The sequence below is a fragment of the Littorina saxatilis genome, linkage group LG9, assembly GCF_037325665.1.
Source record: "Littorina saxatilis isolate snail1 linkage group LG9, US_GU_Lsax_2.0, whole genome shotgun sequence".
Lineage (NCBI taxonomy): Eukaryota > Metazoa > Mollusca > Gastropoda > Littorinimorpha > Littorinidae > Littorina > Littorina saxatilis.
The window spans coordinates 29065906-29078134 of record NC_090253.1 but is presented as its reverse complement, the minus strand read 5'-3'; the positions used below and the strand labels follow the sequence as shown (position 1 = coordinate 29078134).

The 12229-nt window shown below is 43.3% G+C and overlaps 1 protein-coding gene across 6 annotated transcripts in view; it reads left to right on the top strand.

The window, feature by feature from the left end:
* LOC138975811 (septin-2-like) overlaps positions 1 to 12229 on the top strand; it is a 176260-nt gene that overhangs the window by 29258 nt on the left and 134773 nt on the right. For 5 of the 6 annotated variants that reach the window (XM_070348570.1, XM_070348571.1, XM_070348569.1 and 2 more), the window contains one exon: positions 7634 to 7677. In XM_070348570.1, the coding sequence (XP_070204671.1) occupies positions 7634 to 7677 (44 nt within the window). The remainder of the gene's footprint in view (positions 1 to 7633; positions 7678 to 12229) is intronic. The other variant, XM_070348572.1, reaches the window with a different exon arrangement.

Here is a 12229-nt window from a genome sequence, read left to right as displayed (position 1 = left end):
ATTTTGTGTGCGCATCACGTGCTCCACATAAATCGGCCGGAAACGAAGCAATTGGGAAACCTGGATTGGCACTGCCGCTGTGTTTGTGTCGGAGATATTTAACCCCCGGCCCCAGCATCTCATTCCATTCAAATGTTTCTGTCTAATTTTGCAGGGCTACAGAGTGTTACATCGTACATCATACTTTAACCGGTTTCATTGGAAACAAGAGGCGAAGCCTTCAAGGCTCCCGTAAGAAATCAACAAACAGTAACATAACACAAACTCACTCACTCCGTAACACACACACACACAAACACACACACACACACCAGGGGCGGACGAGGGGGGGGGTTTCTGGGGTTTCCGGAAACCCCCCCCCAGCCAAAAAATAAAAATATTTTTGTGTGTTTTTTTGGGTTGAGTTTCAATTTTGTGGGTATTAATCAGTGACAAAATCTGCTGCCTGGAACTGGTAATGATCATCCTCAGAATGCACCAGCTTGCACCATTTTGCATCCTTTTTTTCAAAATTTTCCGGGGGGGCATGCCCCCGGACCCCCCTAGCAAGCTAGGCGCTTCGCGCCGTCGGCTCGGCGCTTCGCGCCTTCACACCCATATCTTCACAATATACTTTTGGAAACCCCCCCCATAAAATGAACTGATCCGCCCCTGCATACACACACACACACACACACACACGCACACACACACACACATTTAAAACTAACGCATCATATCAACTCCATGTATAATTTTCAAAAGAAGGCAAACAGATAAAATGACTAGGGTAATAGGTTAGGTACCTGCCATGTGGGCACTTTTTCCACTGCTGTCCTCAGTCCTATACTTTTCATCAAGACTTGTCACCATGCCGAGTAGATCTAAATTCGGAAGTCTTCATGTGGCTGAGGCATATATCTGACATAGCGTCGATCTTGTTGTAGGTTAACCTCCTTTCTGAAACAAATGGCAAAATGCGATTAGTTATGATGACTACAACCTACACAAATATAAACAGTGTTTTGAAACAGAATAGTCAGGTTATACAAGCCACTTTACCTATGCAGCATGGTAACCCTACAATATGCGAAACATGTCGACTGCAGCAGCCTGGTTCTTAAAATAATTCTGACGGTCAACACAGCCAGAAATGCCAACAAAGACAAGAAAGCTGTTGCAAGGTAAGCTCAGTACCAAACGTTACATAGCGAATCATATGATAGTGCGTAAACAGCAAACAGTAGATCTACAATCAAAGAGAGGATCGAGTCTGGAATGAAACGCGATACAGATCTAGCATTCAAAAACTGTCTTTCACGTTCAAGGAAGTTGTTGCAAAGTACTGTACAGACAAAACCATGACAGTGCATGTTTTGAATCTGAGGAAAAAATCGTGATCATTTTGACTTTGAGAACAGATTCATTCCGTTTCCTTATAGACTATCTGCATGTTCAAGTAAATGGTGGACAGTTTTTTTCGGGCAGAGTAAACTTAACTTGAGACTCTACTGCAAGTCTTGAAATTCACATAAATCGAACCACGAGCAAAGACATCCAAACATTACAGGCACTTTAGATCAACTCATTTCACTAGAGGTGACTGCCTAGCACTGTGTTTGACATCCGTGTCTGCTGAAATAAAAAGAAATTAAAACAAAACGGATTAACAGTAGGTGACACGTTATCAGAGTGGGAGACACTAGATCTGTCTCTGAACTTACCGGGATACGGCTGCAAGATCGACACTGACTGCCGCGCTTTCGACAGCTCTTCCTCGCGTGGACATTGGAAACACGCTGTGCAGATCAAATTGTAGGAAATCTCCCTTTGGTATCTTCTTTATTTACTTTTCTGGAGCTTAGAAACCGAACAACATGAAATCGTCTTCCCCGGCGAATCGGCGAGGTGAGAACTGGACCACAATCCTTCGCGCGACCCCTGACCTGATCTTGACACCTGACCTGCCGTCTACATGCCAAACACAACACAAACCAGTCAACTGCTTGTACCCCTTCAAAACCCCCCACCACCCGTTTTCTTTGGATACACGCTTTAACTACACACATGCCGACACAATGTTGATCATTGCTTCAATAATTTGAAGATGGTGCTTGAAAATTAACCACGTGAAATGAGTATTTCGGTGTTTAGCCAAAAATGTTAAAGTTTCTACCACAGACATACATACATACATACATACGCACGCACGCACGCACGCACAGACAGACAAAGTTTACCATCGCATAGGCTACACTTACGTGAGCCAAAAATGAACTTTTGACATTTCGAAGATGTCGGTGCACATGAACCCTGTTTATTCAAAGATCATCGTTTTGTGTTTCGATGGTGCTTCAGGGTTGGAACTGAAGCATCTAAAACTGATGCAGCCCAGTTCTCTTCGGATATATATACATTTTTACATTTGAAGAATTATTATGTTAAACATTTTGAAACTCAGTGGCTATCCAAAAATCTTCCTTTTACATTTCTGCTTTGCAGACGTGATGTTTGTCGCTGTTAAACTGCAGTTGAGTAAATAGTTCCGGTTCACCTTTCCACTTCAGCAAGCTTGGAACCGAATACGTCTAAATCACCTTCTGGTTCAAGTGATCCCTTTTGCATTTTATAGAATAAGAAATACGGGTTTCTTCTTTAAATCTTTCATTTGTGTAACATCGGCAGTTGACTAGATATTCCGTTTTACCTTTACCCTTCAGCGGGCTTGGAACCGAATACGTCTACATGTTGTCCAACTCAAGTTCTAGAAATAAGAAACACCTTTTTTTTCTTCAATTTTTAACCGTGTAACATCTGCAGTCATATGACGAAAAATCACAAGAACGACAACCGCAGAAGCATATTAATTACCCTCCTGATTGTATTGCCACAGCTTTCTTGTATGAATCCAATCGTCAACAGCTAGCGGAGAAAAAGACCCCACTTGAAAGAACCGCTTATCTGTGCTTTACGCTGTGCACGAGCTGGCATAGGCTTGACAGGCTTAGAAATCTCTTTCTTTGCGGGGAGTGCAGCTATTGATTTTTTGCTCCCATCGGAAGCTTTCACCCGGTGGAAGTGTGCGAATGTCGTCTGCGAGTCGCTGTGCCGCCTGTGTTCTCTGAAAATTGACAACAGATTCGAACCGGTGTGTGTGTCAGAAAGGCAGTATTCTTAGTACGACACTTTTGTTGTGATTATTCTGAAGAAGCCTTGAATTGAGGTGTGTTTATACAGGGTGGATATCGATTGCAGCTGCCAAAGTATGATTCGGAGTGTGGATTTCTGGTTTTTGATGTGCGTTTTCCTTTGCTTTCTGAGAGAATAGTATGACGGTTGCTTTGTGTTGTCGCACGACCATCCACCTTAAAGCCAATATTAAAATAGCAGCAGTCCAGTCACGTGTGCATTGTTGATCATTGCAGGGATGTTGCTGGGATTTTTTTCCCGGCTTTTTTCGGCTGAGTTGCCAATATGACCGTGAAAGTTTGGACATTTCTCAGAGGTTTTAGGCAGTACTTGGTGTCTTCTTTCCAACACCGTGAAAACATTCGACAACTAGACGAATTCCGAAAATAACTGTCGGGTTTGTATTGTGAAAGAGTGAATGCCCTTGCTTTTACTGGGATAAACATTGGATGGGCCAATACTAGCGAGGGGTGTGTCTGAAACACGTGCACAGGAGCACGTGTTAATGTATTTGTCCCGGATAAAGCAAGGGTAACTCACTCTTATACAAGCCATACAAACCCGATAGAGTTGTTTCCGAACATTGTCTATTCTGCACGAAACTGAATCGGCACTTTTTTTGGCGATTTAAAAAACATTTCCCGCGTTTCTCCGCCTGCTGACAATAAGCGAAGTCCTCGTTAGTACACAAGGTTTTAGAATAATAGTCGGCTTTAAGTACTCTGTGACAGTCGACTTTCGAACGTCGAATATCTTAATGTGACTTTGCATGTCACGTCGTGACGTGTAGTGTGTTTCCAGTTACAGAAGATGTGTACAACTGAGAGAAAAAAAATAAGTCTTTTGCTGTGCATTCCATTCATAGTGTTTTGCCCTTTTTTGCACATAGATCATCATTGAGTGGTGGGTAGTGTGCACCTACAGTAGATAATGTATCACCTGTCATTCTCGTCACACTGTGTCCGACATGCTCCCTAGTTGCAACAGATGGCTGAGGAGATTGTTCCGACAAGGGGACCATAGTGACATTCTGTGTAAAAACGAATATTTGGTCTGTTGAGTTTACAGCTTTTTGCAGGGAGGTGAAACGCGGGATTGCTTTTCATTTGGCCGTTTGTTATAATAATTGTGTGTCAGTGTTTTGTCATTTGTCTGTCTGTGTCTCTCCTCTCTGTGTGTTGGCGCCGTTTCAAGTTCCTCTCAGTGTCTGTCTGTTTTCCTCAGTCCCATATATCATTGATCTTCATCTGCTTATTCTTGTATTTGTAGTTTAGTCTATGTTTGTATGTCTGTGTGTCTGTCTGTTTAGTGTCTCTCACTGTCTCTTTCTCTCTCTGTCTCTGTCTCTCTCTGTCTCTGTCTCTCTCTGTCTCTCTCTCTCTCTGTCTCTCTGTCTCTGTCTCTGTCTCTGTCTCTGTCTGTCTGTCTGTCTGTCTGTCTGTCTCTCTCTCTCTCTCTCTCTCTCTCTCTCTCTCTCTCTCTCTCTCTCTCTCTCTCTCTCTCTCTCTCTCTCTCTCTCTCTTAGTTACTCTCGTAATAACTATCTTTTTTTTTCTTTTTCCTTTTTTTTTTATCCGTCCGTGTGCCCCCTTCCCCCCGCCGCCCACCCTTCTCTTTTGTTCTGTTTTCTCTCCTTCTGGCTTTCCCAAAACATGTTGTCTGGTATAGCAAAATAGGTACGTGACATTCGCCTCTTTCACCCAAGCAGTTGTGAGTAATTACACGATCCTGTTGTAAGTGCAGTTAAAACTAACCAAACACCGCGCGAAAACACAGAGCATATGTTTCAGCTTTCCCTTTGCGGACTGTTTTCTGACAGACTCGCTAAAGCGGCCTGCCCGCATGGTTGGCACAGACGGCTAAACTCAACAAAACGTTACACACACACACACACACATACACACACATACACACACAAAGCACACGCAAAAAAGCAATAGTTTTAGAGTAAAAGAAATCGTTAGAAAGTGGTCTAACATATATGTCTGCAATTCTTGCGAGTTTCCGCGATACCCCGGAAATGACGTACGGTTATGACTTTTGGGGTTTGACAGGCGCGGTAAGTGGTGTTGTTTTGCTGGCAGGTAAATCACTCCATGAAGTATGCCCAGGTAATGTCAATTTACAGAGAGAAAAGGGGCTTTGGGGCCAGATTTGTGTTTTCTTTACCGCGGCATTTATGTGTGTAGGTGTATGAGTTTGTAAGGAAATGGTAGCCTTTGTTTGCTGTTTCTTATAAGGTCATGTGTTATGTTGGAATGGGGATGGAGAGGAAGAGAGGTTTGTAAACCTAATCTTGGGAAACATAAAGTAGGCTATAACAGCACCAGCTTTATGACACTGAACTAAAATTGTGTGCACGTGCGTTCAAGTTACGCGCTTGTTCCTATCTGTCAGTCTGTCTGGTTGTCTTCCTGTACGTGGGGAAACAAACCGTAACTAGTAGTTTCAGTGGTCCATGTCCAGATGTCTAGTGATTGAATTGTTTTTGTGCAAAGAGCCTTGTCAGTTTTGGCCTGAGGAGCCAGACTGGTAAATTAATCAGAACTTACAGCTGCTCAGTTGGCACCGGTTTGCATGACTCGAAAAGATCCCCCCAGGTATCATCTGTGAATGTTAATTTCAGAAGTACATGTATAAATCCAATTTTACGATGCCCTTACGTCTCACGTATGTAGAAAGTATTACCGGCACGGTTGGCCTAGTGGTAAGGCGTCCGCCCCGTGATCGGGAGGTCGTGGGTTCGAACCCCGGCCGGGTCATACCTAAGACTTTGAAATTGGCAATCTAGTGGCTGCTCCGCCTGGCGTCTGGCATTATGGGGTTAGTGCTAGGTCTGGTTGGTCCGGTGTTAGAATAATGTGACTGAGTGAGATATGAAGCCTGTGTTGCGACTTCTGTCTTGTGTGTGGCGCACGTTATATGTCAAAGCAGCACCGCCCTGATATGGCCCTTCGTGGTCGGCTGGGCGTTAAGCAAGCAAACAAAAACAAAAACAAATGTAGAAAGTATTGTTTGAAACATGCTATAGACATATGTTTGGCCTTCACCTCATTGTATGTAATTCCAAGAATGTCGTGCTTATAGTAGAACAAGAATGTCGTGCTTATAGTAGAACAAGAATGTCGTGCTTATAGTAGAACAAGAATGTCGTGCTTATAGTAGAACAAGAATGTCGTGCTTATAGTAGAACAAGAATGTCGTGCTTATAGTAGAACAAGAATGTCGTGCTTATAGTAGAACAAGAATGGCGTGCTTATAGTAGAACAAGAATGGCGTGCTTAAATAGTAGAACAAGAATGTCGTGCTTATAGTAGAACAAGAATGTCGTGCTTATAGTAGAACAAGAATGTCGTGCTTATAGTAGAACAAGAATGGCGTGCTTATAGTAGAACAAGAATGGCGTGCTTATAGTAGAACAAGAATGTCGTGCTTATAGTAGAACAAGAATGGCGTGCTTATAGTAGAACAAGAATGTCGTGCTTATAGTAGAACAAGAATGTCGTGCTTATAGTAGAACAAGAATGTCGTGCTTATAGTAGAACAAGAATGTCGTGCTTATAGTAGAACAAGAATGTCGTGCTTATAGTAGAACAAGAATGTCGTGCTTATAGTAGAACAAGAATGTCGTGCTTATAGTAGAACAAGAATGTCGTGCTTATAGTAGAACAAGAATGTCGTGCTTATAGTAGAACAAGAATGTCGTGCTTATAGTAGAACAAGAATGTCGTGCTTATAGTAGAACAAGAATGTCGTGCTTATAGTAGAACAAGAATGGCGTGTTATAGTAGAACAAGAATGGCGTGCTTATAGTAGAACAAGAATGTCGTGCTTATAGTAGAACAAGAATGTCGTGCTTATAGTAGAACAAGAATGTCGTGCTTATAGTAGAACAAGAATGTCGTGCTTATAGTAGAACAAGAATGTCGTGCTTATAGTAGAACAAGAATGTCGTGCTTATAGTAGAACAAGAATGTCGTGCTTATAGTAGAACAAGAATGTCGTGCTTATAGTAGAACAAGAATGTCGTGCTTATAGTAGAACAAGAATGTCGTGCTTATAGTAGAACAAGAATGTCGTGCTTATAGTAGAACAAGAATGTCGTGCTTATAGTAGAACAAGAATGTCGTGCTTATAGTAGAACAAGAATGTCGTGCTTATAGTAGAACAAGAATGTCGTGCTTATAGTAGAACAAGAATGTCGTGCTTATAGTAGAACAGTGGGACCCACCTTTTCAGACCTTGAAGAATGTGTGAAAATCAAATGTTAATGGAGAGTGAGTCTTAAAATGGAGGTACAGTTATTGAGGTAATGAACAGAAAACCTGAGAAAACAAGGTCTTAAGGGAGGAAGTCTTAACATAGAGGGGGGGGGGGGTGTCTTAGAAGGGGGGTTCCACTGTACTGCACTGAGCTCCTTTCTGTGACTTGTGTGTCTCACAGTTCTCATTACTCTGTCTTTCAGGTGCAGGTGACCGCGGAACGCGCGAGAAGATGTTGAACGGGGAGGTAAGTTCTCAAATCAGTGTTTCTCGACGGTATTGTGCCGTTTGTTTAAACGTGTATGGTGCCATTGTTCATGCCGTTAACACAGTACGTCGGTTTTTGTACCCAGAATCTCGTTACGCCTTATTTTGACAACGGCAACGAAATCGGGCGCAACATAGTGCCTTGAATTTCGTACATTGAAATTTGAATAGCAGAAGCGGGGTATAACATTCGCGGGTGTATCAAAGTCCTGGGTACGAGTATCGGCGGAACGTGTCAAGGCTGTGTTGTACGTGTATTGCGAGTCGGTTGGCTGTTGGTTGGTTGGTTGGATCAACTGCCGGGTTGTTACATCATTTTGTCAGTAAATCGTTTTGTTCTTCTTTGAGTCGTTTTGTGTCATCTTCGGTTTAGTGATGTGTCCACGGTTGTTGCTCTGGTTCCTTGTCTTTCTGTTGATTCTTTCGTAATATTCTGTCATTGCGTGTTGCCTGTGCCTTGTCTGTACGTATTTGTATAGGTGCGTATGTGTCTGTCTGTTCCACGTTTTTCTTCGTGTATGTCTGACTGTTTTCCGCACACTCTCTCTCTGTCTCTGTCTCTGTCTCTGTCTCTCTCTCTCTCTGTCTCTCTCTCTCTTTCTCTCTCTCTCTCTCTCTCTCTCTCTCTCTCTCTCTCTCTCTCTCTCTCTCTCTCTCTCGGTACACTGCCTGGTATATAAATATCCCCATAGCACACTAGATCGAAACAACTGACAAGCCATCCCTAACTTCAACAGTAAAACTGAACAGCCACCCTTTCCGAGCGCATAACACTCAAGCGTTAACCATCCGTAGAGATACACTGCAGCCTGCAGCGAGTCAATGCTGACGCTAATTAGACTCATTAACGAGCTCATCACAGTTAATTGCCGGCGACACAAAGCCAAGGTAGGCCACAGCGGCAGCATCTCCCACAAAGCAGCACTCAGATTTAGTATGCAGCACACGGCACACACAATTCTGGGTGCTAACGCCGTGGACGCGTCAAGCCAGTTTTCGTTCCCAGTACATCGTCACACTGTACTTTTTAGAAACCGGAGGTTGGATATGAACTTGAATTCAAAACATCACATTTTTCTTTGTTCGTTTGTGTTACCCTATACTAATCGGCAGCAGAAATTGGGTTAAAAATCATGCGTAACAAGGTGCTGCGGAAGCCATAATATTTCATTTCCAACATCGGATACTTAATAGGTGTAACAAAGTTCTTTTTCTTACGCGGGTTTTCAAATCCAACAGCAGAAACTCGGTACGAAGTCTGATGTAGCGGGGTGCTTAGATTCTCCGCATGCTCCATCCAGCAGCTGAAACTAGGTTTAAAGTTTGGATGACCAGGAGCTGGGTACAAGGACCAATGCAATGAAGCAAGATGCAGCCGGTGTAACACGAAAAATTTACTCCGGAGTAAAAATTTCGTACGAAATTCTTACTCCGAGTACGCCTTTCGTACGAGAAAAGAACTCCCCAAGGCACGAAAAAATTACTCCCTCCACGAAATTTTTACTCCCCATTTTTTTTACTTCCAGTAAAAATCTCGTACGCGAAAATGGGATGCAGGCGAAGGGATAATGCCAATAAGTGATCTCGCGCAAACGAATGTCGCGCTGCCCTCCTTACAACCCCTTCCACCACCAAGACTAACAGGGGACAAGGGAGTAAAGATTTCGTACACCTGGCAAGGGACGTTAAATTGCTCGTGTTAGGGTGAAGTAATTTATTCGTTATTTATTCGTCAGGGGAGTAACATTTTTGTACGAAATGTTTACTCGGAACTCACCTGTCGTGGGGAGTAATTTTCTCGTGTAATGGGGGAGTACTTTTTTCGTAAAGGGAGTAACATTTTCGTACGAAAATTTTACTCCGGAGTAAAAATCTCGTGGGAGTAATTTTCTCCCGGCAGATGAAGTGCACGACAAGTGGTGGTTGGAAAATACAAACGAGTTCCGTGCAGCAGCAGTAACAGCGCTTGAATTCTTCTTCTTCTTCTGCGTTCGTGGGCTGAAACTCCCACGTACACTCGTGATTTTTGCACGAGTGGAATTTTACGTGTTTGACCGTTTTTTACCCCGCCATTTTGGCAGCCATACGCCGTTTTTGGAGGAAGCATGCTGGGTATTTTCGTGTTTCTATAATCCACCGAACTCTGACATGGATTACAGGATCTTTTTCGTGCGCACTTGGTCTTGTGCTTGCGTGTACACACGGGGATGTTCGGACACCGAGGAGAGTCTGCACACAAAGTTGACTCTGAGAAATAAATCTCTCGCCGAACGTGGGGACGAACTCACGCTGACAGCGGCCGACTGGATACAAATCCAGCGCGCTACCGACTGAGCTACATCCCCGCCCAGCGCTTGAATTCATAACAACAGTAATTCGATGAGTCATTTTCATGAGAAGACAGACAGACAGACAGACAGAGAAACAGGGACACTGAGACAGAAACAGTACATCAGCTTGAGAAAGAGAGTTTACATAATTATCAGCATTTGAAAGAGAGACAGAGACTCAGAGAGATAGAGACCCAGAGAGAGGGAGAGAGAGAAATCGAGAGAGAGAGAGATAGAGAGAGAGAGAGAGAGAGAGAGAGGAGGGGAGAATGACAGAGAAAAATAGAGACTTACAGAGACAAAAGGAGGGGGAATCCTCTATCAGCTCGAGTCCCGCAGTGGGGCACTGCGGTTATGAAATTAAAGGCCCCTCCTGTTTTTGGAACCGCAGGAGCTTTCTAGTTTGCTGTTAGGTAGATTTTTGGTTCCTCTTTCCTGTCATGCTCTCTTTTTCTTCATGAATTCTTTTCTTTTTTCTGCCTTCTTGCTCATTCACCTGTATTTTTTCCAAAAATCTCTTCTCTTGCCGCTTGTCTCGCGATTCATGTATAGTTTAATCTGTTAGTGTTCTGATGTAAGTCCAGCAGTAGATAGGTTAAGCCTATTTTAACATACTGGAAACTGGTAATCTTCCAGTAGGTATTAATTTAGTTTTACTAAAGCCTGCTGGGACACAAGTAATGGGTTAGTGCATTTGTAAACAGGAATCGCTTGACAAGTGGCCCCCTTCATCCCCCCCTTCCTCGTCCTGATATGGCTCTGCGTAGTCGGCTGGACGTTAAGCAACAAATAAACAAACAAACAAACAAATCTATCAGCTCGAGAAAGAGAGAGTCCATGGCACAATATTATAAGCTTCAGAGAGAGAGAGAGGGGGGGGGGGGGGGGGGAGGGGGGAGACACACACACCCATGCACGCACACAGAATTCTCCGGACCACCTTGACACAGAAAGCCTTTTTTTCTGTTCTCCCTTTTCATCGCCTGGCACTGTGTTCTCTAGGGAACTTGGCAGAGAAGAAGATCGATGGTTCCTGGCGAGGTCACCAAAGCTAGCTTCTTTCTCAGTCCCAGCGGCAGCTGCTCTGGCTTTGTAGCAGCTAGCAGAAAGCGACAATTCCGACTGAGTCATTTGCAACATTGATGAAGCTTTGATTTTTTATGTGAAGCTCACGCGGAAGGGAGACATTGGTAATGCTATTTGTAGTGGGGTGTGGGGAGTGCAAAGAAATGGGGAGGTGGATTCCTGTCCTGTTAAGAAAAGGAACTGCACACGCGAGGCTGGTTTAGTTTTGTTGAAAAATTCCAATTTCTTGCACAATCGATGAGGCTTGGCGAGCTTCAAACATGCACAACTTGAGCCTTATTTAGAAAAAAAAGTATTGGTAACATGAAAGACGTTGGAGAAGTAAAAGAGTGGGGAAAGAAATTACGGTAGTAGACACTTGGAGCTGAAGAACTGAGAAAAAAACCCAGTCAAAATTAAGCAATGAAGCCTCAAATGTAAGGCAAGCTTACCTCAAATGATTGAACTAATAAAGTGTACTGAGTCGCGTACAGCATTCTTAAATCTTAATTCTGTTACGGTACGTTCTTTATTAGGTTTGGACAAGCATTGCTGCTGACAACTGAAGATTCGGACTTGCCGCAAGACGTGCGGAGTGAGTCGAAACTATGGAAACAGGGAGACTTAACAAAATGTAAACTACTAAGTTACAATAGAGTTGTGTGCGAAATAACATCACATAAAAACACACTCTCAGAACATATAGACACATCAATACACACATAACCCTAACCACAGACACAGCCATACCCGCACCCTCACACACATCCTCGTATTTTAAAAAGACTTCTTTAAAATCTAATCATAAGGTAGGCAATAAATACAGTCGATATCCGAGGAAATGCGCGCGCGCGCTCCCCCTCTCTCTCTCTCTCTCTCTCTCTCTCTCTCTCTCTCTTTCTCTCTCTCGTGTCAGTAGCTATATTATTCTCTCTCTCTCTCTCTCTCTCTCTCTCTCTCTCTCTCTCTCTCTCTCTCTCTCTCTCTCTCTCTCTCTCTCTCTCTCGTGTCAGTAGCTATATTATACTGAAAGTGACTAACCTTCAGCTTTTTTGTCGAAGCTGCCAAGAAATTGTTTTGATCGTTCTGCCACGTGTTGATTTCCGAAAAGAGGATGCTCAAACAAAATGATTGTTG